This window comes from Parasteatoda tepidariorum, chromosome 10, assembly GCF_982258835.1.
Source record: "Parasteatoda tepidariorum strain Cologne lab strain chromosome 10, Ptep-v5.0, whole genome shotgun sequence".
Classification (NCBI taxonomy): domain Eukaryota; kingdom Metazoa; phylum Arthropoda; class Arachnida; order Araneae; family Theridiidae; genus Parasteatoda; species Parasteatoda tepidariorum.
In genome coordinates, this window is record NC_141764.1 from 63497652 (window position 1) to 63524217 (window position 26566).

Here is a 26566-nt window from a genome sequence, read left to right on the forward strand (position 1 = left end):
TTTGAATACAATCTTTTAAAATATTCAACACATTGTATGTAACACAACATGTATTTTTAAATTTTTTATCCAATACGCAATTCTTTATTTTATTTTAGAAACCGTGGTAGAACAGCCGACCTAATTTCAGATTTACGACAACCAGTATTCAGCTCTGTAGCATTCTAATTTTGAACCCAATCCAGAAGACAATGGAACTTCTGGAACAAATATTGGGAGAGATTTGCCTACGTGGAGGACTTTTTGATCGAACTAATCGGCATTTGCTTTACATGGAGAGGAAAACCACGAAAACTTCCCACTGTTAGCCTAACGGTAGGGAGACTATAACCAATGTTCGTCTACAGCTGAGGGTATTTTACTTGGATTTCATTTGCGGATATTTTATTTTTACGGATATTATACGTAGTACTGTGGTCAGTAAGAGCCGGGTGCGGAATTCGTATCGATTAGTCATCACATGGGATTCAAACCCGGGTCACCTTCATGGGATATAAACGGTCTACCCCTTGGTTTACCACGGCTCTTTGTCTATTTTTTGAAAATTTTAGTTAGAACCCGTTCTTAGTATGAGCATAACAGTAAGAAACCAGAGTACTACGATAAACAGCAAATTTCAGGTAGAACCCTTTCTTAGAATAACTGAGAGATTTACACAAGCTGCGAATAACTACGATTGCCGAAGGTTTCAGTTGGGTTCCGCTCTTACTATTTTATATATCGCTATTACATACGCATAATAGTAAGTACCAACTTACTCAAATAAATCTACACTGTGAAAAATTCCGATTCAAATTATGATTAAAATTACTTTTTACCGTAAAATCCATTTTTATCGGAATATAATACGGAACAAAAAATCTGATGCACCGTAAATTTTACAGTTATAATTACCGTAACATCATTAAATTACTCAGATTAAATAAATATTGCAGTAAAAATTATGGTGTAATATTATAAGGAAAAAAAAATAATTCTGAGGTAAAGTGGATTTAACGGATGATGCATTCAAATTGCCAGTATTTTATACGGTACTTTTATCCAGAATTTTCACAGTCTTATAGCAAATCAGTTAAGTAAGGGAATTGATGATATAGCAACTTAATGAATCACCATATCAATAATTGAACGAATCAATGAATCTCCGATTCAGAAAATCGAAGGAGTTTTTCTTTGAATATGCAAATCGGTAAATGAGTATGTAAACAAATACGCAATTTAACAGATCAATGAATCAATGAATGAGAGAAGGGATAAATCAGAAAAGCAATTAAAGAATGAATCAGTGAATATACGCATCAGTTAATTAATAAATGAATCTATCAATAAATAAAGGAAGTAAACAATAAAGCTAGTCAACACATCAGTTAAATAGAAATTTAGTGAAATAGTGTGTTAATCCATGAAAGAACAAATTACACTTTAAAAATTCCGGATCAAATTATTATAAAAAGTACTGGCATCATTCGTAAAATTTCTTACTTTAATTTTTACAGAAATATATATTGAATCACCGTGATTTTACAGTATATATTACTAAAAAAATTATTGTATTTTATTTTCGTGGTATATCAATACTTTTCGGTAAAATATACGAGCACCCAGAATGCCGGTACATTTTACTATAACTTTTACTTTTTTTTCGGTGTAAAGAATTTTTTGTACCACTAGTTCGCTTATTCATTAATTTGCTATATTGCAGATTTATTGATTAAAATTTAAAAAATAGCATTTATACTTTTGAATTTGTTATACTGTTTAATATTTAATCAGTATGCAAATCTTCTTTTTTCGCAAACCTTGGGAAAATACTTTAAAAATGCTTTTAAAAACCAAAGTACTTTTAAAATGAATTTGAAACTTAAAAACATCTAAAGAGTAACGATTTTTTTTTCATTTTTGATGTACCTGAAAATATAATGATTTAATATGAATAGTTATCGATTTATTGGTATTACGATAATTTTACTTAATATTACTTAAAGATTTATTTGTCTTCTGAATATTTTGCTCTTAGCATTTAAAAAAAAATAAAAAATAAAAATTTCTTAAACTGCAAAGTATATCTTATTTATCATGACATTTATTTGACATGAATTTTATCATGACAGCTTAGAACTTATTTTTATACAGTTTAATTTAATTTTCAGTTTTGCATTTCAACTAAATGTGTGGTAATAAGGACTACAGATTTTTAGTGATAGATTTTCCAGTAAAAAGTTATCTTACGAACAAAGAATTACCAAATTAATAATTTAAATTTGGTAAAAAAATTATGTTTTACTTGAAATGTCGGTTAAAAAAATTATGTTTATTTTATTTCAACAAAAATGTCATTACTATACAAGCACGGTAATTTTACCAGAATATTTTCTCCAAATTACAAATAAAATACTTTTAAATGCTACTCCTTTCCTCAGAATCAGGATGTGAGTACGTACCAATTTTAAAATCTTAAAATATGGCCCACTATTTTCATTGCAGATTGGGATTTTCCTAAATTAAATTAACCCAATGTTTCCTAAAAGTTGGTTATTGCATGCTCATTTAAGGGGATCACCGTAAGGGTACAATGAAAATAGCTTAAAAATTGTTCAAATTCTCCTGTTAGATCACTGAAATAAAAATAGATTTGTTCAATATTTTGAAAAAATTTATCTAATGATATCAAACTGAACCTCCCAAGTTCTCCCTAGGAATATAAAAGGACAGTGCTCCTTCTCACATAAAAGAGCACTATGAATTTTGAAAGGGCACTCATTTAACACCGTAAAAATTTATCAAATTGGGTAATATTATTTAATAACTGAATTTATTCCTCAACAATTTAAAATTACTCTCCTATAATATTTTATGTATATATTTCATAAAGTAATTCTCAAGCATTAGCAAAACATGAGAAAAATTTTTAGTTTACAAAAAATAATTAAAGGCATGCTAAAAGACAATCTCTGAGCATATATTTTTTACAAAAAAAATTATAAATTTGAAAAAAAGAATTAATTGTTAAACAGAAAGCTTTTTTCTATATTTTAGACTGAAAATTATTTTTAAAAAAAAAGATATTTGAAGGCGCAATTAAAAAAAAAAAAAGAATTTAAAAAATATTTTTTTTAATTAAAAAAAGTAACATAATAATTCATTAATATACCCTCTTTGAAAAAAAGATAAACTTATAAAAATTGAACCAGTTGAGAATAATCCTAGCAAAGAAAATATTTGTAATAGTAATCAGAATTAAACCTATAAACACAAATAATTTTACCAGTTTGGAATTATTATTTAAACAATGAATTATTTATTATTTTTTACGAGGAGTATGAGTAAAATGGCGGTTTTTTTAAGGGGTGACTCCTTATTTTGTACAAAAAAGGCACAGATGACACATTTATGGGGATCCAAGGGCAGATAAAGCGGGCCGCCCTTTTAAAAACGCTTAGGGAGAACACAGCCTTCCTGTACAAGTGATATTTATACTTATAATTTATGCTTTTAATAATATGTTTTAAAAACTGCATGCAAGTACATTTTACCCAAAATTTAAAAAAACAAGCAAAAGAAATACATTTTGTAAAATAGACCATCATTGTACACTCGGAAGAAAATGGTTTTATAAATTTAAACATGCTTAAGATTCAAGGAATCAAGTAAAATTAGTTTTCTGGTAGAATTTCTATCAGTTTAAAATATCCAAATATTTGTTTCTGTTATTTTGGAAAAATCTCAGCATTAAAATTTCAGTGAAATATTATTTCACAAATAAACGAGTCAGTATAAAAAGTTCTGTTTCTCAATTTATATGAAGTTTAAATTACTTTTAAGATATGTTTTCAAATATGAATACTCTCACTTTAAGAACAGGAATTTAAAAAAATAAATGATCGTATAATTTTAATTAGAGCAATTTTCATTACACTGAAATTTCAAAATAATTTTTTTCGTCAGTAATTCTTAAAAATATTATTATAGTAAACAAATATAACATTATTCGAAACTAAGTGTTTTGTTTTCTTTTATTTTCTTTTGAGAACAATTTTTAAAAAATATATTTTTATAAAGTTTATTAGCTTAATCATTTGCCGTGATTACCACACCTGAGTATCATTAATTATTCAATGTTTTTATTCACCATTAATTATATAAACACAAAACTAAGTTAGGATTATAATACACGCGTAAAATTTTTGTATACATTTTAACTAACAATGAACATCATAACAATGTTAGCGTATCTAATTAGGTATCATTTATTATGATGTAAAAGCACTTTCCATTTTATGAAATGTAGGGTATTGCATTTTTTTGAAGAAAAAGTCTAATTTTACTGAATTTTTTTTTAAAGAAATGTATACATATTCATCGCATACAAAATTTTGCATTTTCTAGAATAAACTATATTGTTCTTACCTTACATTGTCTGCTATATTTTTAAGATAGAACAGTTTAAGTTGAAATTCCTTTGCACTTTAGTAGATTTGAAACAAAAATTTTAAAAGAGTTTTCTCTGGAGAATTTGACATTTCTTCCCAACAGTTAAGCTGGAGAAAAATTTTAATTTTGCGCATTACTTCCTTTCCAAGTTTACAATTTCACTTTATTTCTTTCAGCATATTTTTATGAAACAAATATTTATTTACAGAAAAACGACTCTACTGCGAGTACCGTATCATTTGACAAATAACTGAAAGTAACATTTGCTTAGAAATAAAATCTTCCTTGAGTATTTTTAAAAGCTTAAAATTAAGATTTGATCTTAATATTTGATAATGTTGCATTGCAGCAATTTAATACGCATTATTTATCAATGTAAATCTGAAAATCTATGAATTTTTAATTATCTAAAAAAGAAAATTTTTCCGGAAGAAAGGTTTTTGAACTGAGATATTTCCAAATAAAGCAATATCATAATTAAAATTAAATAAATTTTAACAACTATATGTACTTAAATTTATTCAATTCATCACTACATTTAGAATATCAATTCAAATCGGAAAATAAATTTCTTGTCCTTGTTATTATCCAGTTAAAAATACTCCATTTTCTACGGTCTAAAAAACTTTTACTGTTCCGAATTTTCTTGATACATTCTCTTAGAGTTCCTTTTTCTCAGATTCCTGAAGATATTATCGTGATACTTTTTTAGAATGTAGAGAATGGTAGGATATTTGTTCGAAAACGCTGACTAATTCATAATATTTTTTTCATTTCCAATGGCGGGAAAAACAATTAAATTCAACAACGAAGAACAGCAGAAGGAATCACAAGAAGTAAAAGAAAGACCGGAGTCATTTCCCCAGAAGCTCTCTCGCTCGCCAATATTTAGCAGTCTCGGAGTCAAGTCAGTGGAGTCACCAACAGCGATGGAGATGTTTTCAGTTCATAAGAACAACACTTTAGAACCACATAGTCGACAATCAGGTTGGTCATATTTACGTTGGTCTTAATTACGTTTTGTTGTTGTTGTTGCTTATCCTCTCTGTCTAACGGTGTCAGACAAGATCCACGAGTTCGTTGACTGAAAAGAAGTCGAGGACAAGGAGAGGATTGTTATAGAGATCCTCCTTAGAGAGTTCCATGCAATCCAAGAGGTGCTCAGGAGAAGCCTGGTGAATTTGGCACTTGGTGCAGGTGACGAAGGTTTTCTTGCCCTCATTGAAAGTGAGGCACTTGATGTGACCGATAACAAGCCATGATAGAACAGTCCGGGTACGTCTGTCACACGGGAGGTCAAGGGACAAACCCGATAAGTAACGATAAACGTAAGCGATAGAAGTGTTCTCCCAGGCAGTCGTGACCTATTAAGAGACAAAAGAGGGCTCTCAGCGAGGCTTGTCTGGTATTGCATTTAAATCTGCATCACTCCAGTTCTTATTCTTAATGCCATCTCGTAGGCAAGAAGAGGTATTCATTTTCGTTATATATTTTAAATATAATCTTATGGAGTAATAGGACAGTCCAGAGCAATTTGGTGGAATTTGGTTGAATATTCGAGCAAGAAAGTCGGCCTGCTCGTTACAGTAAATGCCACAATGGCTGGGAATCCACTGGATGATAGTGCTTTTGTTCTTCTGTACTAGAAGCCTGGTGAGCTTATCCAAGCTTATTAAGTGTTTTCTTGTGAACTAATTGCTTGGATTGCAGACTGGGTATCTGACATTAAAACAACTTTTTCAAACTTACAGTGGATAGATAATAGTTGCTTCAATGCAATAAATAAAGCCTGAACTACGCCATCAAAGGCTGTTCTGGTTCTGTATTTCCCGGCAGACGCGTAAAACGAAAACAAATCAGAAAAAACCTCAGAACTTGCTGACATGTGTGAGTCAGAATAGGAACTATCTGTATAAACGTGTAGCCAATGGTCTTCTGGGTACTCGGTATGAATCTTGCCTAATTCAGGTGGGGGTATTTCAATTCCAAAATATTTTGCTCCTAAAACTACAGATTTTTCTTTTAAAAAAATGATATTTGTAGTATATTTTTTGACGATATGTACAAATTTTAAAACGTTATATACAAAGTTTTACGACAAACTTTTAAAAGAGTTAGGGCACATAAACAGGATTAAAATTATATTAGAACCCATGCCCGGAAAAGACGCTGCTTTGAGATTGACAGATGTAAAAAAATACACCTGTGATAGAAATTGAGATCATGTCTTACACTAAAATAACCTCATTAATAAACCTCAATTGCAATCTCATTTACACCTCACAAAATCGACCTCTTATATTACTCAGAAATAATTATGGCTTAGATCGGGTAATATTATTCACACCTCAAACATACGCATTTGCCTGAAGTGTAGAAAAAATAATCCGTAAGCCTCTAAAACAACCTCCCTAAGCTGATTTCTCTGGAGAAGATTTCCATCATCCTCAAAACCACCTCAAGGTGAATAAAACAACTTCATACACTTTGATTATACACCTTGGGAGGTTGATCTTTTAAGGTTAGCAAGGGTACTTCCCTATTTATGAGCACACGAAGAAAAGTTCACATCAGGGATGAGCTCCTAGCAGCGTATGACAACATTTCCGAGTATGAGTTCCTGTACAATTTTTATCTTAATGATGTGCATCCCCATGAAGTTTTTCGTAACATGTCTGTGACCATCTTTTATAATTAGTGTTTTTAAACTTGTACGTTTCGATTAAAAAATGAAATATAAATGTCATTTTAAAAAAAACTATAGTTGAAGAGAGAAATCGTTCGCAAATTTGAAATCTGCCAAGATCCGTTAAAAAATTTCATGCAACAGAAAAAAAATGGTTATTGGGGGCACATTTTCAATTTATATTTGAATATTTTAGAAAACTAGGAGCTAAAGGTGATAATTATCGTTTTTTTTCATTTGTTATAGACTACAAACTAGCATTTTAGAAAAATTCAACAACTCTCATTTTAAGTTTTTTTTTTAGGAAAATCATCAAAATTTCTCCGAACTACAAAATAAGAGCTTATACAGTAAGATCTCTTTATCAACAATTGTATTTTTACAGTTTTATCACTGAATCGTAAAAGTCTTTAATATATGATTAAATAATTTAAAAGATACATTGAAATTGTAAAATTGTACTATTCTTAATTAACTTAACTAATTAAAATTGCCCCTTGATTAAAAACAAATATTAATTATTCTTCATTCAAAAACTCTTCTTAATTAATCCAAGAAAAGGAAATGTTCCCTATTAAAAAGAAGAATAGAATTCCATCAAAACATAATTTAAAATGTATTTAAAAAAATACATGATAAAGATGCTCTAACGCACTCTAATTAAATTACAAAATATTAAAAAAATATAAAAAGCACGTTAAATCCGTTAAAGATTAATCGAATTGTTTGTAGCAACAAGAAAAAAAAACTAATGGAATTAAGTTGTAGAGTTAAATTTAAGTAACGCACAAAAATATGATTAAATTAAAAAAATTCGACAAAGCTCAAAACTTAGAATGAAATTTTTTTCAATCAAAAAAATTATTACATTGCGTGGGCGAAATTTAAATTGTTTAAGACGATAAAAGTGTAATTACTTTATAACTAAAAATGGTTTTTCTTTAATATATGTGAAAGAATGCGTGTTTAAATATACTTTATTGTTTCATATCCTTATTTGTATCAAAATGCATAAATTTATAGTATTTAACTTTATACATGAGAACTGATATAAATTAATAATACTCCATTTGAAGAAAATGCTCATTCATATACATTTATTTGTTTTATATATCTATAATTCAGCTCAAATTTCATAAGAATCAACCCTTTTAAATTAATAAAAGAGAATTAAAATAGAATAATATTACTTTATTTGAAGTAATATCCGTATTTTAGCATGAAATAAGAATACAGTATTGGTACGAAATTTGCATTTTTTTGCCGCAAGAAGTAATAATTCAAAAAATATTTGTCAAATAATATTTTTGTGGACAAATGTCACCATTCAGAAAAAAAATATATTAAGTAAATTCTGTCTTAAAACCTGTCTAAATAAAAAGAAAAGTTCAAGCGAAAGTATTTCATTATGGAAAATTAACATATTGTCGGACATAACAATGCAACACACACTGAGTATATGCATCTCGCAAGCATCTGTGAGGAAAATGTACTCAGAAGTAACCGGATCATAAGTTGGAGTCGATTCCTTTGCCGTCAGGTTAATCGTGGAAGGTTTTCGTGGTTTTCCTCCCCATGTAACGCAAATGAGGGTTAATTCCATCAAGAAGTTCTCCGCGAAGGCAAATTTCCTCCAATACTTGAATTCTCTTGTCGTCTGAATTGGGTGCAAAATTACAAGGCTAAGGAGTTGAACATTAATAGTCGTAAAATCAAAATTGGGGCGACTTTTCAACGAAAGTAATAAAATAGTCTAACTCATTGAAATCATATTTAAGTGATAAAAACTTTTAAAACAATGTTAGTTAAAACTATTTAAATTAACAGTTTTTGTAAAAAACAGTTTTAAACCGTCAAATATATGGCGAAAGTCTGCAAGAAACAGGAAATTTTGGGTGCGTGGGTAACGATTGAAAGTATAAAAAATCTGTATTTATATTTAAACTGTTTTTTTTTCTGTAAAAAAGTATGGTTCTTTTCTGTAGAATTTACAGTTATTTTATTACAGCTTATTAAATGAAAACATTTTGCAAAATTTTTCTAAAAACTATATGCAAAAATTACGTGCCTTATCCAATTGTAAAATTAAAATAGAATATAAGATAACATTGAGGAATTTAAATATAAGAAGTTTTTGGATATTTATTCCATGAGGAAAATAATCTATAGAATATCCCCTGGGGATTAATGTTTTCTTAAATGAATAGTCTCTTCGAAATAATTACTAACAAGAGACGGAGATTCTTATTCTTTCTCTATTATTTACCTAAGCTTTTATTAAATTAGTTGTTTTCAAATTCTACATGATTACTATATGTTCCCTGAGGATTGAATTGGATTGTTTCCAATACTTTCCTTCGTCATTACTCGAAGCCTGAAGTAAAATAAGCTAATAATATTTGCAAAGCGAAAAGTCTAATTTCATCTATCTAAATATTGCTCTAACTTTAATTACTGGGATGGAATTTATGAACTAATGAAGAATATAAAATTTAAAGATTTAAAAAATATATACACTTACCTAAAGTTTGTAACAAGTGCTATGATTGATTTGAAGTGCTAAACTATAAATCTTCAACATTCGGGGGAGGTTTATTTACTTCGAGACTTGAAAAAGAATACTCAGCATACTAAAACGCAGCAATCATCAATCTGAAACTAGCAATATTTTAAATTTCAATCGCAGTAGTAAATCAATCGTAGCAATCGGAATCAAGCAATCTTTCAAATTTGCCCAAAAATAAATATGTTAAAACCATATGTTAAACTCGTCATAAGCTTGATTACTCTATGTTACCATTTAACTGTTATTGACAAAAACATTAACAAAAACACGAGCATTTATCATGCATCCTTCTTGTTTATAGTTGAAATGTTAGAAACTTGTTAAGCGTATATGTAGAAACAATACTAAGAAAAAGTAGGATGCAAAAGCTCCGATTTTGGAAAAAGTGTGGCTTATCACTATTATATTGCCTCTAGTTTTTTAATTGTCTTTTTACTAAACGCATGGCCATTAATAATTATTTAAACTGATCACATTTCTTCTTGATATTTCGAAGAACTGCATTTAAGTAGTAGTAAAAAAATAACTATACGAACCCAGAATACGGGGGAACTTGTGAAAAAGAACTTGGTATCAATACCCTTTGTTCAAAGTAGAAAAGAATTTCTCAAAATTGAGCAAAAATGTGTCAAAATAGTTCCAAAACAAATATAATCGAATTTGAAATCCCATGCACTTAAAATTTAATGTAATGATATGCTAAAAATTGAAACAATATATATTCATTTTTGAAGAAAATGACTAGCCTCATGATCATCAAATTTGGCGAAGTTCAAACTTTATTAGCTTATAACGAACAAATATTTGATAAAAGAATCAAATTTGTGTGATTCAAGTTTACTGTACTTACACGTACCTTCATTCCAAATTTATTTTACGAGTAAATAATATATTCAGATCTATAATCAATAATTTCGTAGCTTATTGCTATGCTTATTTACAAATTAAAACAGATTCTCAAAGCTGATTCAATTTTGAGCATGACACTTTACTCAGAAATGAGTACATGAGTTTTTCAAATTCATCTATGCTTGTTTCGTAAATATTTTGACACAATTTTGCTCATTTTTTTATAGTTTTTATTTCACAATATTGAACGCCTTTTCAAGGAAAGGAAACAAACATTTGCTTTCACGAATGGAGAGAAAAATTCTGAAATTACTTTAATGTGGGGTAAGGACATTTCGGGTAAAAAAAAAACAACATAGTACTGGGTATTAAAATCAGAATATACATATCTAAACCAATCATTTGGAAATTTTCCCGTTTGTATGGCAGAGGTTTACCGTAAATTCTGGTTTTCAAATATGGTTATTCAAACAATTCTTCATTAAGTTCTTCAAACAATCACACGAATCTTTCCTTGGTTAATAAGTTTGTATTATTTTTTACAGTTGATTTTAGCGTGAAGTTGAAACCTGCTTGTGATTGTTGTAAATTTCACTCTCTCAAAGTGGTTTGAGACCCCATGCTCTATGGTAAATTTTCCTGCTCTTGATTTCTTTTATCATTCCTCTACGTGTGTCGGTAAAATTTCGAAACACCCTGTATACTATGACAAATATATATAAATCGATGCAAAATTAAAAAATTAAAACTTCAAATTACTTGAAACTTATGATGCTTTATGTTTTATACTTTAAATCACTTTTGTTTCTTCTTAATACACGTCTCGAAAATCTTGAAAATGGGCCCCAATTTTTAAGCGCTTGAAGCATGATGACTCAATTTTGCAATCTGTATATATTTTAAGCAAATTATATCTTACCTCTTCAGTTTCTTAGGATTATTTCATTGAAAACGCCAAAGTTTTATATTAAGTTTTAAATTCGTAGAATATATGTGAATAAATGTACCCAGTAACACACGGATTTCTTCTTCTTTATTTTTTTTAAATAAAAAGGAAAATGAGTTTAAAAGTTCTTTTTCGTGAATAAAGATATTAAATTTTGCAAGAAAACTTTTTTTTGTAAAAAAACTGGCACTGTGATAAGAATTGTTATTAGTTTTATGGCAACGTATCTTCATAAATACTCAACTGTATAGTTTATTTTGATATGGACTAAAATGAAGAAATAATTTAGCTGTCAAGATAGAATGTAATCCTTCTATATTCTAACAAAATATAATGTTGCTTTATGAGATATAATTTTTATGTCTAAATTGAAATTCTGTGGAAGTGAAAATAGAAATGATGATATGTTGTGACACTCTTTTAATTTATTCCTAAAATAAGCATACATCAGAATTTATAACTCAAAATTTTATAACATGTCATCCTGACGCATCACGTACAATTTTCCTTAGTCCTACTAACACTTTTACATATTATACTTTTACATATTATTTTAGAAAATGGTATTGAGTGTGTAATCATATCGGAATGGATTTTAAAGTTAAACTTTAGATATAAAGTGTTCTGAAATCGACAATATTACTCTATATATTTAAAACTTTTGCTAATAATTAAGAGAAATAAATTTGCGCTTTAATGAGGAAAAAAATTGTGTCATATAGGAAAAGACAAAACAGTTATCAAAATCTAAAATACCCTTGACCGGAGAGGCAATATTTAAAACATCGAAACCAGTTTGATGGCCGAATATCAATAATAAATTGTTTCCTCTTTACCGTCCCTTCATATTACTCGGAGAAAATTACCGTACTATATGGTATTGACATTTCTAACGAAAACAAAAAAAAAAACCACATCTCTGGTTAATAAAATGAAAATATACGGTATTTAAATTACTCTTTGGTAACTGTAATTTTACCGTTTATATGGTAATAGTTAAGTCTTAATTCTTGTTTTCAAAATCATAGTTCTTAATACCACTCATTTAGTAAAAAATACAAAACTGAAAGATGAAACTAATCGAATAAATTATTTTCATGCCATGCTCTTAGGTATCATGATAAACTACTAAATATAACCACATTCACGAAATTTTATCATAGATTATAAGACCATATTTCATTGTTAATTTTATCAAAATCATTACCAAAGCGCTTCGTTAAAAAATACCGCAGTTTCCTTGGGGTTCCGATAGAGTCAGAAACACTATAAATTTTACCATATTCTCGTAATTTTTACCATACTTTTTTTTCTCGGAGCATATTAATCCATTTTTGGTGACGTATTTAATTTTATCATAAATTTCAATGCTCCTTTGAAAGCTGGACTTATTACATTAAATATTTTAACAATTTCTGTTGTAACGTTAAATTAACTAATAGTTTAAACAATTTCTTATTTTATTACACACATTTCCTGATCATTTATTTCTTAAATTGTTTCTCAGAACATTTCTTGCAACAAAGTTCTTCCAATATTCTTGCCTCAGAATTAATCGCAAAACATATAAAGCATTAGAGTCACGTTCTCTAAATGTTTGTAGCTTAACGACTTGAAACTAAGTTAACATGATATTTATCCCAATACAACGCAACTTCAACTTCCCTTAATAAGCTTAAAATTCACGTGTATTCTCACAAATATTGAAGTTATATTTTTGGCTCACATTCCTGTATGATTGAACGTAATTTTATAAGAACTCTTTTGAGATTAATGAAGTTAAAAGAACAGTTTCCTGCGAGACTTTATGTAAATTTGAAATAGATATTTCCTGTAGCGCTCATTTTCTCCATTCTAAGGGTGATTTGAGTTAAGATAAATAAAGAGTTAGGAATCTAAAATAAAAAAATAGCAAGAAAGTCTCGTTAAACCACAGGGAAAAGCTAGATTGCTAACAAGATCATTAGAAATATTTATCAGGAGCACTTACTAGAAGACAGCTTGAAAAAAACACTAAATTATGCCCCTAAATCACCAAGATCTACTTTTTTTTGCTTTGAAAATGTCTGCAGGATGTAAGTGTTCCAGTGGGAGAGGATAGATTTTTTTAAAAAAATCCTCCACATAGCCTCAGTGTCTTTACTGAAATTATTTGACTAAAAAAATCAAAAATCATATCATGATTTCTAAGCAAACAATCGGTACTTAATTACGAATGCAAGTTAAATAACAAAGCCAATGTTAACTAAAAAAGGCACTAAATATGCTAATGTAGTACTGAATCACAAGTTTTTTAAGAGATCGTTTAACTTAATTGGAAGAAATAATAATGATTCAATTGCTCGAAATTTCGATGGCATGATATCGTTCAAATTTCTTTGGACCTTAATAATAATTGAATGCCTTTTGATGCATAAATTTCTTTAAATATATTTTTTTCTATTATCTTAAATTAAGATACAAATAAGTGAAAACTATTATATTTAACATTTCAAAAACTTATGGTTATAAAATACATCATGTAACAAAAGTGGTTTTTTTTCGAAGTTAAGAGTAAAATCTTCCAAACAAAACTCACTTCAAAGCAACAATTTTTTTTCAAATTTGTACTTATTTAGATCTAAGAGAAGCAGTTATTCATCATTAAATTTCATCATGAACTAAACAGACTGTATTTTTATAGTTAAAAGTATCGAAATATATTTTCGCTTGTAATTAAATTTCATAATTTAAAGAAAATAAAACAATGGATACCCTACTGAAGTAATTAAATTCTATATAAAATCGTTGAGATAATTATTATTAATAAATTTACTAAAAGAAATAAAAACATAAATTTCGAAACAAAAAATGTATATATATTTTTGCCATGTGCAAATCCGATTTGGGCAAATCCGTGGCTAAAAGTCTACGCAAAACGGGCAAATCATGTCTCTCTCTCCCTTTTTTTTAAAACAAAAGTTTATTTTCTTAAATTATTAAAATTGCGCAAGTAAATATCAACCTTATTAATTATAAATTCTTTAAATTATCCAGTATAATAATATTACCTTGCACTCATCCATTTTTGGACCAATCCCTGATAACTAATAAATTAAACGTGCTTCAGTACTGCAGTAAGAATGCCCTATCAATTATCAGGAGTAGGGGAGAGTGGGGTCAATTGTAACATTTTTTACTTAACTATTTTTAACTAACAAAAAATCCAATACATTATTAGTATTAATTGACAGACAAGTAAAGTAGACTATCCTCTACTAGAAAAAAAAATACCTTATTTTAAATGTTATTACATTAGTTAATAACAATTTTTGACAGTCGTGCACTTGTTACAATTGTTCCCACTTACGGGGTCAATTGTAACAGTTCATAAATTCAACTAAAACATAGTTAATTATACATATCATAGTTGTGATATATTTTTTTTATTGACCAAAATAGTAGTGATATTTTAGGAGTAAAAATAATAATGAGCAGAGACCTAAAGGGTTAAACTTTTAACTTTAAGGGGTTAAAAATTTTATTTTATGCTGTGAAAGGTGACAAATAAAATAATGCACATGCAACATAATATAAATGATATAGGAAACTATTGGTGGTTCTTAAAGAGTTAAGTAATGGTTTGTAAACATAAGATTATTTATTTTCAGCTGTTACAATCGTCCCTTTACTTATTGTTGCAATCGTCCCCAAGACGCCATTTCAGCTTCATTTGTTAAAAACTTTGCTAGTTAATTAACAAAACTAATCTTTTTTCTTTTGAAACGTTAATTAAAGTGTCCACTTACATATTCGGTTAATAATTTTTATTTGTTTAAGCAAAATTACTTTGTTACAATATAATATTCTAATACCAAAAAAAGTACTTACGTAGCGTGAAAATATCTTTTGTGGTGTAACTCTTTCAAAAGTACATAAAAATGGTTGCCAGCAGGGGTGTACATATATAATTATTAAATACACCTTGTGCGTCATCTAGTAACCAAATCTAGAACCCGACACTCGAAATTTTTGCTCTGTTACAATCGTACCCTGTTACAATTGACCTCACTCTCCCCTACTATGTTTTATGTTTTCATATTCTATATTCTGGCAATCTTATTACGAAAATATTTTAAATCAGTCTTTAAAGATTCCGATATATGTAAGCTCATTTGAATTTGTGACTCGGTTTATAAATTTCATCTTGTGTTTTGTTCTGTTTTTTCTTCTTATTTTATTTTCTGTTTTGTGCGTGATATATTTTTTGATAAGTGTGTTCCATATATATGTGTGCATGATAAATAAGTTCTATTTTGTTTGAAAATTTTTGAGTGCGTCTCACACTAATGTATTGATATATTTTGCTTTGGCTATATGGATATAATATTAGAAAGCACTTCTTTTTACGGATATAATCGTGAAAGCTGATAAAAAGATTGCATCTTTTTATTTTCTTGTTTTTGGTTTTTCTATTTATTTTTTCTAATATTTTTTTAAATATTTTATTTTAATAATTTCATATACATATATTCATATACATATATATATATATATACATGTATTCACATATACGTATACATACATTCATATATACATATACATATATACATATACATATATACATATACATATATACATATACATATATACATATACATATATACATATACATATATACATATACATATATACATATACATATATACATATACATATATATTTTATATGTATATATATGCATATTTAGCTATGCCATTATATATAAGTTAATTTTTTGGGGAAATAAACTGGGCTACCTCTTTATTATGAGCACCTTCTCAACATCTTACGAATCCTTAATTTTTTTCTTCAATACTTCTTGGCATGTACTCGACTAGAAGTTAATAGGTCGTTTGTATCGCGATCTTTGCCATTTTCAATAGTTTCAATCTGGATGGTTTCTGAACTACATTGCTAGAATTTTCATTCTTAAATTACAGTAAAATAACCTGCAGCAATCTGACCATCCCAGTAACTATAAAGTTTACGGCTAGGAACATTTTTTTTTCACTTTTACTGTTTTGAAATCATTCACAACTGGTACGGTTAACGAACCGCGAATACAAAATTATAATGGTTATGTAGCCATTTACGACTAGCGCAGTTTCTAAATCATAAAAATGAAACTTAAACCGATATTGGAGCTTTGTGGATGCTGTGCCATTTATACGTGAATGATTGTTTAGTATACTTATAATTCAACGTCACATAACGGCAGGCACTGAACTTATCGTTCTTCGCCATGGAACGTGTCGGAGGTGTTACTCATGTTGCATTGCTTTGTGAGCACCTGGTGACTGAAGTCACGGAGACGAGCAACATTACCCACTCCACACTGTCACAGATACTCGTTCACAGGATGAGCCACATTCACACATCACAACAGAGAACGACACACAGAGAAAAACATCCTTGCCCTGAGCGGATTCGAACCCACAGTCAAGCATACTAACTGCTTTGCCACGTGGCCAGCGTTCATTTAATGAAGAGTGCGGGACTCTGGAAACATGTCATGTGATGAAGGAATAGAACAAATATTATTGTATCAAAGCTGGGATTAGAACCCATATTCAACCGGTCATGAGATTGACTGATTAGCCCTCTCAACTACAGTATGTATCTCTCTAGGCAGAACAAAATAGCCTTATAAGGTGGGCCTTGTTGGAGTGAATAGAATTTCGGTTGTTTAACTGTATTGGTTCAAAACAATAAATTAAGTTTTTTTTCAAATTTTAAAGTTTGAATATCATCTTTTTTTATGGTTAGTCGACTGTTTTGGTTAGATATGCTAAGAAAAAACAATTACATAAATTGGTATTTAACAATTTTTGCCGATAAATTTCTAACAGTGTAGAAAGATGTCGGAAGGCTCATTCAACTTCTCACTGATTATCAATGGCCTTGAGTTCTGGAGAACTTAAAAACCAGGGCAATAAAATGCCTAGCATGCTCCTTAAGCCAATCATTTACAGTACCGGCAGTATAACAAGATGAATCTGCCAGTTGGAAAGTATCCTTCGCCAATGGGACAGATGATCAACATTTCGGAATAAACTTAATCAACAACGAACAATGTTTACGCATGATGTTTCATTTAAACTACCATCTGCACTATATAAAATTCTGAAAACAAGACAGTACTCCTATATAACACTGTCTCTTGTGACAACACCGTGAAACAGTATTTCACTAGCATATAATTGTCAGATCGTCATAAAATGGGCTAGAAGTATATGTGTAGTTATTTTTCAGCCGTGTAGGAAACTTTTTATTTAATGAATCATTTAAAAAGCATTTACCATATCCAGTTTAACAAAATTTTGTACATGAAAGCTTGAACAAACCAGACTAAATTAAGTGTTAAGCACACTGTCAGAAATTTTGAAACGCTGGATGATATTGCGGTTTATTTTGTATCGTTCCTATTAGCTGGATTTGTACTCGAAAAAGAATTCTGGTCAAATTTCCCGCAATGTATTTTAAGGACATTTCTGATAATAAAAAAAACTTAATTCTGGTTAATGAAACCAAAATATACGGTTTTTAAACAATTCATATGGTAAAGGTTTTTCAAATAGTTAGTAACGGTCAACCGGAAGTTCTGGTTTTCAAAATCATAGCTGTCATTACCTCACATTTTGCAGAAATATATAAAACTGAAAAATAAATTTTACCGAAAAAATGGTTTTTATGCCATGCTCTAAGACATGATAAAATTACCAAATTTTACCACATTTACCAAATTTTATCATATATTATAAAACCATATTTTATCATATATTATAAAACCATATTTTATCATATATTGTAAAACCATATTTTATTTTTATTTTTATCAAAATCATTACCAAAATACTTCGGTCAAAATTACCGAATTTTCGGTGTTCCCACAGAGCCAGAAGCAAAGTAAATTGTATCATATTTCGATCATTTTAACCATGCTTTTGAACATATGCTTTTGAACATAACCATGCTTTTGAACATAACCATGATTTTGAACATAGTGCCAACCAATTTGAAACATATTATAATGCAAATTAATACATCTCAAACTACAATCGTTCAGAATTAACTTAATTGCACGATACATTCAAGACAAATTTCTACAAAAAAAAGTTTAAATTTTACCACTCATTAGCGTTAAATCAAATTTGCATGGTATCATAGTACCGAAATTGTAGGTCATCATTAGAAAGATTTTTCTGAAATGGTATGATAGTTTAAAAGCACGAAATGGACAATTAAAACAATTATTAGTTTAGCAAAACTGAAACTTCTTCTGAAACAATATATTTAATCAAAATTTAGCGTTAAGTACAGCAAAACTGAACTGAACTTTTTCTGAAACAGTGATTAAACGTACTGAATATCAAAAATTCCGAAACCAATAATTAATTTTTCTTTAACCATAATTTAACGGCCATATTCTATTTATACATAAATGGTGAATGACAAAGTATGACATCAAAACGTACATCAATATTGCAGAAAAAAAGTCACTTTTGTCGGCTGCACGAAATTCATTTGAAACGTGGCATATATATTCTATTCAATTTAAAAGCTTCTTCAAAAATAGTTTTCGAGAAATATATGCTTCTTCTCGTCTTGTGAAAGCCATGCATTCTTTTTGAATAAAGATGCAAGTTACATTTCTCACGTCTAACAAGTGCCGTCTGTCTCTTTTAAACGAAAAAAAGTTAAAACCGTTTAAGATGAAGACGTGTAAAAAGGTTTTTTAATCGAAGATACGAACGATGTCGTATATTTCCCACGTAAATATGATATATGTTTTTAAATTTTGATATGTGAAACTTTTCCCAAAATGCTTTCGCTCATATGAGCAGTTTATTTTTGAGTCTTCGTTTTTCAAAGTTCAGAAAACTTTAACGCAAAAGTTATTTCAGTTAAAAGAGTTTTAAAAATATAAAAGTTGCGTTTTATTCGACTAAATTAAAATTACACGCAGAGTACATTACGGAAATCACTAAATTTAATAAGGCTGTTTAATTCGTTAAAATATAAATGATTTTTTACATTTAATTTGTTCTTGTCTTAAGCAGCTACCATCTTTGAAATATGAAACTATTAAAAGTCATGAATAAATATGAAACTATTAACAGCCATAATCAAAATAAACTACACAGTTGAGTATTTATGGAGATGCGTTGCCAGAAAACTAATAACAATTCTTTAACACAGTGCCAGTTTGTTTTTAAATGAACAGGAAGTTTTCTGGCAAAATTTAATTTCTTTTATTTACGAAGAAGAACTTTTAAACTCATCTTTATTTTTATTTGTGAAAAAAAAGAAAAATAAATATTTTTGTTACTAGGTATTTTTATTCTCATATACTCTACGAATTTAAAACTAAATAAAAAAAAAACTTTGGCATTTTCAAATAAGTAAATAATCCCAAGAAACAGAAGCTGTTAGGTATTAACTTGATTGAAAACTTCATTCTCTTTAAAATTTTACAAATTGGAAATAATAGTCGACATGTTTCTTGGAATCTTTGGTAAAAATTCAATTTCGATAGTTCCAAAATTATTTGCACCTTAGTCGAATCAGCTCATCTTAATGCCTTGGAATTTTGTTTCAGTCATATGACTGCTGATTCTCTTGTTAACGGCATTAGTTCCTATCTACCTTTTTTATAGCACGTGGAAATGCATTTTAGCCTGATTCGCCCCTCACGGCTACTGTGGTTTTTCTAGTTTCCTTTCTAACCTTTATTTGTCCATTTTTCGCAAATTTGGGTTTTATGTTTCAAATCACTTTCGTTTCTTCTCATTCTCATCTGTCAAGTCTTGAAAATTGGAGCCTATATTTGAGATCTTGAAACATGTCGATTCTTTTTTCCATTTTGTATATTTTCGAAACGAATGGAAGGAATTTTTTATTAAATAATTTTCGGAAGTTTTCAAACTGTAAATAACATTCTTAGTGACAGTTGAAAAAATGACGACATTTATAAGAAATCTTCTTCAACAGACCTTTAATTGCGTCCTGCTGTTTCATTATCTTTTTAGAAAACTTACATAAATTGAATTAAATTGTTTTTCATTTTTTAACCTTTTGACTGTATTATCCTGGTTTTGGTGTTCCCAGCTTAGTTGGTAAACTTAAACTGTTTCATTGCAGGTGGTGACAGAAGGACTCACTTAGTATTCCAGTTAGAGGTGGAGTTTTCATATTTGATGTTAAAAACTATTTTGGCTTTAAAAACTTCATTTTACAAGCCATATGTAGTTCGAAATAATATTTTATATTAAAATATATTCCATTATTGTTTCAGTACTAGTGATAAGCATTTTTTTTTTTTTTTCGTTTCCTTACAATAGGTGAAGGATAGGTTAGGGAAGGCATTGAATGCAGGTTATTGGTGAAGTGGTTATTTTTAAAAATCGCCATTTATTTATTACATTAATCACGTTACAAATCCCGAGAAAATTACAAAGCAGTGATCTGTATGCTATCGCTCAGTTTCACCCGGTATTTCCCATACTGAGGTATGATGCATGATTACCTATACTAATAATGGCGACATTTGTTTCTCACCACTTCTCCATAGCGCGTGGAGATACATTTTACCCTGATCTGCTCCTCTCGGATACTGTGGTTCTCTTGTTCTGTTTTTCATCTTTTTTCCTCTCTAGGCTGTATTTTCAAATTTTTTTTCAACTTTATTTTTTTTTACTTTACATTGGCAACTTTACGTTTTATCTTTCAAATCTCTTTTGTCTTGAAAATGGTCACCAGTTTTTGAGTTCTTGAAACATGTCGACTGTTTCTTCCTATTTATTTATTTTTGAAGCGATTGAATTTTCTATACTGTTAATAATAAGTCTGGTTTTTCAAGCAACTTCATCAACCGTGATTCACTTTACTACAGTTTTTTCTATAATTAATTTTTAAATTTACCGCATGTCAACTTCGATACCCTCAGTAATTATTTTATATAGGAACATTAAACTATAAATGCAGTTTCCATCAAAACACTTTAGTCCTTAATACTAGGTTTATTAAATTATACAATTAGTATTTTCTAATATATTTTAAATCGAAGAAATTAAGCAATTTCTTATAGTGATATTATTAACTAGTATAAATGAAACTTATTTTCAATAATTTAAAATTTATAAAATTTATAAAACAAAACGCTATAGTAAGGAAAACATTTTTAATTATCCTCAGGTCTGTTTATAATAATTTAGAATAAAACTTAAGAAACATACCGTTCTAAAATAGTACAATAAAAAGAAAGTCATCCTTTATTGTACAAATAAGTACATTAAACCGTAAATGAAGTTTCCGTCAAAACACTTCATTTCATACAAGGTTTATTAAATTGTACAATTTGCATTTTTCAATCCATTTTAAATAAATTAAATTAAGTAATCACATATAGTCATATTTTTAACTAGTTTAATTAAATTTTACTATCAAGAGCATTTAAATTGATAAAGGTTACATCAAAAAAGCCATATTTAGTAAAATAATTTTAATTATCTTAAGTTCTATCTACAATTTTTAAAATAGAACTTAAACATCCCGTTCTAAAATTGTACATTAAAAAGAGAGGCATCATTAGGAGAGCGAAACTTTCTATTCTCTAGCGATATGAAAAATTGATTGGAAAGGATTTTGAAATTTGATTTATTCTTAAACTTCCTTAATATAGAACTGTATTTCTTGCTTCGTTATTAAATATTCTAAAGCTTACATTGTTATGAAACTAAAAACGTTCTTTGGTTGCAACAGCATAGTCAAAATAAAGCAGCTTTTGCATTAAGGTCTTTTAATTAAGCTTTGAAGCAATTTATGTTTAAAGGTAACAGGATCTTTTAGCGAAGCAAAAACTGCAAAACCAGTAAATATTCCAAGCAATTATAATTTTGGAGTATGTGAATATTTTCAAAGCTCTTAAAATCATTAAATTGTTAGGTGAAATACCTTTTATCTATCGATAGAAGGTATCACCTAGCAATTTCATATTTTCTCTAAAGATTAAAGGTAGACATTTTTAATAGCTAGCAATCTTCATGTTTTATTTTAGGATTAGATCAAAATCTTTTTAATTGCTGCTTATTGTTTCATTATCGTTTTATAAATCTTTGATAATTCAAATAAAATTTGTTTTTCTTTTTTTTTTTACCTGAATATAGCATTTGCCTTCCAATGAGGTGAGCTGTGTTCGAATCCCATCTATGGTTGGTCGATACGAATCTCGCAATCATCTCGTTCCGACCACAGTGCTGACGTAAATTGTCCTCAGTGGTAGACGGATCATGGGTAAGAGTTTCCTTGTCGTCAGGCTAACCGTGGGAGGTTTTCGTGTTTTTCCTCGTCTTGTAATGCAAATGCGGATTAGTTCCATCAAAGAGTCCTCCACGAAGTCGAATTTCACCAAATACTTGATCCAGGTGAGCTCTTGCCTTCTAGATTGGGTTCAGTTAAGCATTACGGAGTTGAACGTTAGAAGTCGTAAGCCCCAAAATTGGGTCTGCTGCTCACTGACGGTCATAATATACTGATTTAGACGTCCCCAGTTTAGGTGATAAAAATAAACTGTTTCATTTCTGAGGAGGGAAACTGAGAAGGGAAAGACTCACTTGAGGTGGGGCTTTCATATGATTGGATAAAGACTATTTTAGTTTCAAAAAGTTTAAACTTCAGCTTATACACCATATATAGTTCATAATAAAATTTTATAGATTGACAGACTGCTGCCACTTATTTTACCGTAATTTTAGAGTGAAAATTCTAACATTGTATAGCATGCAGTGAGCCTTTTTTAATTTAAATTAAATTTAATTAAATTTTAGTATGAAAAATTCAAACTAAATTTTGGCAAATCGTAGTAAATAGCTTAAGGTTAAAAATTATAAGACCAGGCAAAATTAACCAATAAAATAGAAAAATCTGCAAATTCCTCTGAATTAGCTATTAAATAAAAATTATACAAGCAAGAAAGGACAGAGTTTCCATCTATTACTTGAAATACTAACACCAAGATCCGAAAAAAGTGAAAGCTTTCAATTAATTTTTTTTCCCATTATGCAGAAGTTTAATTTATAACAACTGATTATTGCCTTCAAGCTAATTTTACCAAATTTTTCTTTTAATATCTTTTTTACAAACATGCCACTTACTCATCAGAGCTTTATTAAAAGCAAGCTTTATGTGAACCCTCAAAAAACCTTAAGACGGCCGTAGTTACTATAATTATGTTCAGTTTTATGGCCAAATAAAAAGTGATAAATCTTCCCCACTTTGGTTAGCTTGTCTTAGTTCTCTACATTTTAACATGAAAAAGAGAACTTGATGTTGAATTTAATGAAGAATGAAGAGCTTGAAAAAAGATTATTAAGCGGCCGAAGTGCATCGGGTTGTCGCGTTATTAAATGAAAGAACTTTATGAGTAAGCTTGGATTTTGTTTAATCAAAAAATATCTTCCTTATGGAAAATAATATCCCAAAAGCAAGATAAATATGATAAATATCCATAAGTAATTCCAAAATAAAATTTTTGCTATATTACATAATTTAGCGTCACAGAAAACAGTGATTTTAATTTAATAATTATAAACATGGATAGATGTATTATATATATATATAATCTATACACAAAAGAAAACAAGGAATAAATTAACATTCGTTTTGCAAAAATGTTATAACTCAGTCCGAATGTGCTCACATTTTGAATTTTGCCATTTAAAATTACCTTCTATAAAATCAAGAAAAGAATTGTTTACAATTTAAATCATTTCAACCATTATTAAATAAAATGCAAAAAATAATAAATAATTTTTGCTACAATTATTTTTTGATAAATAAATATTATAATTTTATGCAAGAATTTTTCAATTCGCTTAAAAGGTTCTCGAGATATTGGGAAATACTCAAGAAGTAAAATTATCCTTAGGGGAACCACTCTAAATGTATCTTCTTACTATACTAATGACTGAACTTTTGTTAGCGTATTTTCCAGATTACAGCTCAATCCATATTTTGAAGGTCAGGAATCCGAGGAAGTAAAATTATCCTTAAGGGAACCTCTCTAAATGAATCGTCTTACCATACTAATGACCAAAATTTTTTAACGTATTTTCCAGATTACAGCTCAGCCCATATTTTGAAGGTCATGAATCCAAAAAAGTAAAATTATCCTTAGGGGAACCACTCTAAATGTATCTTCTTACTATACTAATGACTGAACTTTTGTTAGCGTATTTTCCAGATTACAGCTCAATCCATATTTTGAAGGTCAGGAATCCGAGGAAGTAAAATTATCCTTAAGGGAACCTCTCTAAATGAATCGTCTTACCATACTAATGACCAAAATTTTTTAACGTATTTTCCAGATTACAGCTCAGCCCATATTTTGAAGGTCATGAATCCAAAAAAGTAAAATTATCCTTAGGAGAACCGCTCTAAATGTGTCTTCTTACCATACTAATACCAAACTTTTGTTAATGTATTTTCCAGATTACAGTTCAACCCATATTTTGAAGGTCAGGAATCTGAAAAATAAAATTATCCTTAGGGGAACAGCTCTAAATGTATCTTCTTACCATACTATTGACGAAACTTTTGTCAACGTAATTTCCAGAGTGCAGCTCCAACTATACTTTCAAGGTCAGGAATCCGCTAATGTCAGCAAATGTAGGTTAATTCAGAGAAAGTGTTTTTGTACCTGATTTAGTAACTGATAATATTATATGCGCTAATTAATTCATATCTTAGATCAAGTCCTCGAACCATAAAGATTCTGTTCAGGAACTTGAAAATCCATTCATCAAATCAAAAGTAATTCAGGTTATTCCATTTTTTTTATTTTGCGCTCTGTACAGTGAATACAATGGAATAAAAAATTAACTAGAAAGTTAGTTACACGTAATATCATGCAGACCACTTTGCAAGACACAGGAATGCAACTGTAGAATTGAAATTTATCATGTTGAAAAAGCCAGTTTTGTTTATAAACTATAAGCGAGCTCTTTCTGAAATAACATTATGTTCAAAAGCTGTTGCAATTGTAAGTTCTTACGCTTTTTTGCTTTACATAATAATTTGCTTTGCTGAGCAAGAACTGTAATGCTTAACATGAAATTAAAACGGTGTGTAGAATAATATACAAGAAGTACGATGAAATAAAGAAATTTAAGATTCGATTGTTAGTTCGAGAATAATCAACTGTGAAACTTATGCAAAATGTTTCACGTTTGCCGATCTACTGCCTGCTGAAATACATCTACGGAACTGAAATTTATTGTACTGAAAGGGCTATTTTTCTTTATGAGCTCTTTTTTTAATTCCAATTCATTCACATTTTTTACTTAAATATTTATTATTTATCTATTGTAATAAAAAAAAACTCTAGAATATTAATCTTCATTTTTCATGCTTGCGCCTGGCTTGACATCAAAAGCTACAAAAAAAATGAATAAATAAATTTTAAAAAAATTAAGAGTAGGAGATAGGATTACGTCAGATATAATTCTGGGCGTTTAAATTTAAATATATAAATGACTCTAGTGGGAACAAGACCGCTTCCAATTTTAATTGTTATACAGCATAAAATTGTCATTATATATTGTTAGCAAGTTAAATGTCTTCTTTTCTGTTACTTTTTATATTGCCACATATTCTGCATTCCTCAGTTAAAATTATTTCTTGATCATTTTAATAATTTGTATTGCATTCCAGGGATACTATATCTAAAATAACATAGCGATCACTTTAAGTTGCGAATTTCTCATAAAACTTAAAAGATCTTGTACAGTTTTATCTTACAGTACAATTTTGACTTTCCCCCATAAGAATCTAAAAATTTTAAAATTTGTGAAACCCCAGAATTAACTATTAGTAAAAAAAATGCGAGCAAATTAGCTAAGATAACACCCAAAAGATTTAAACAGAAATAACCAGTTATTAAGCAAAAATCAAAATAAAATATTTAAAAAGCAAAATTTGAATAAATGTAAATGCAAATTATACACTGTAAAAAATGGATACTCGATTATCATGAAACTCTCTTCGTTTTCGACAAAATCATTTCCTGGTA

The 26566-nt window shown here is 28.9% G+C and overlaps 1 protein-coding gene across 1 annotated transcript in view; it reads right to left on the reverse strand.

Moving 5' to 3' along the window:
- Positions 1-5489: 5489 nt before the first annotated feature.
- The window catches only part of LOC139426138 (uncharacterized), a 57905-nt gene continuing 36828 nt past the window's right edge, over positions 5490-26566 (reverse strand). Inside the window, exon 5 of the mRNA XM_087152816.1 lies at positions 5490-5795. Within this exon, the coding sequence (XP_087008942.1) occupies positions 5490-5795 (306 nt within the window). The remainder of the gene's footprint in view (positions 5796-26566) is intronic.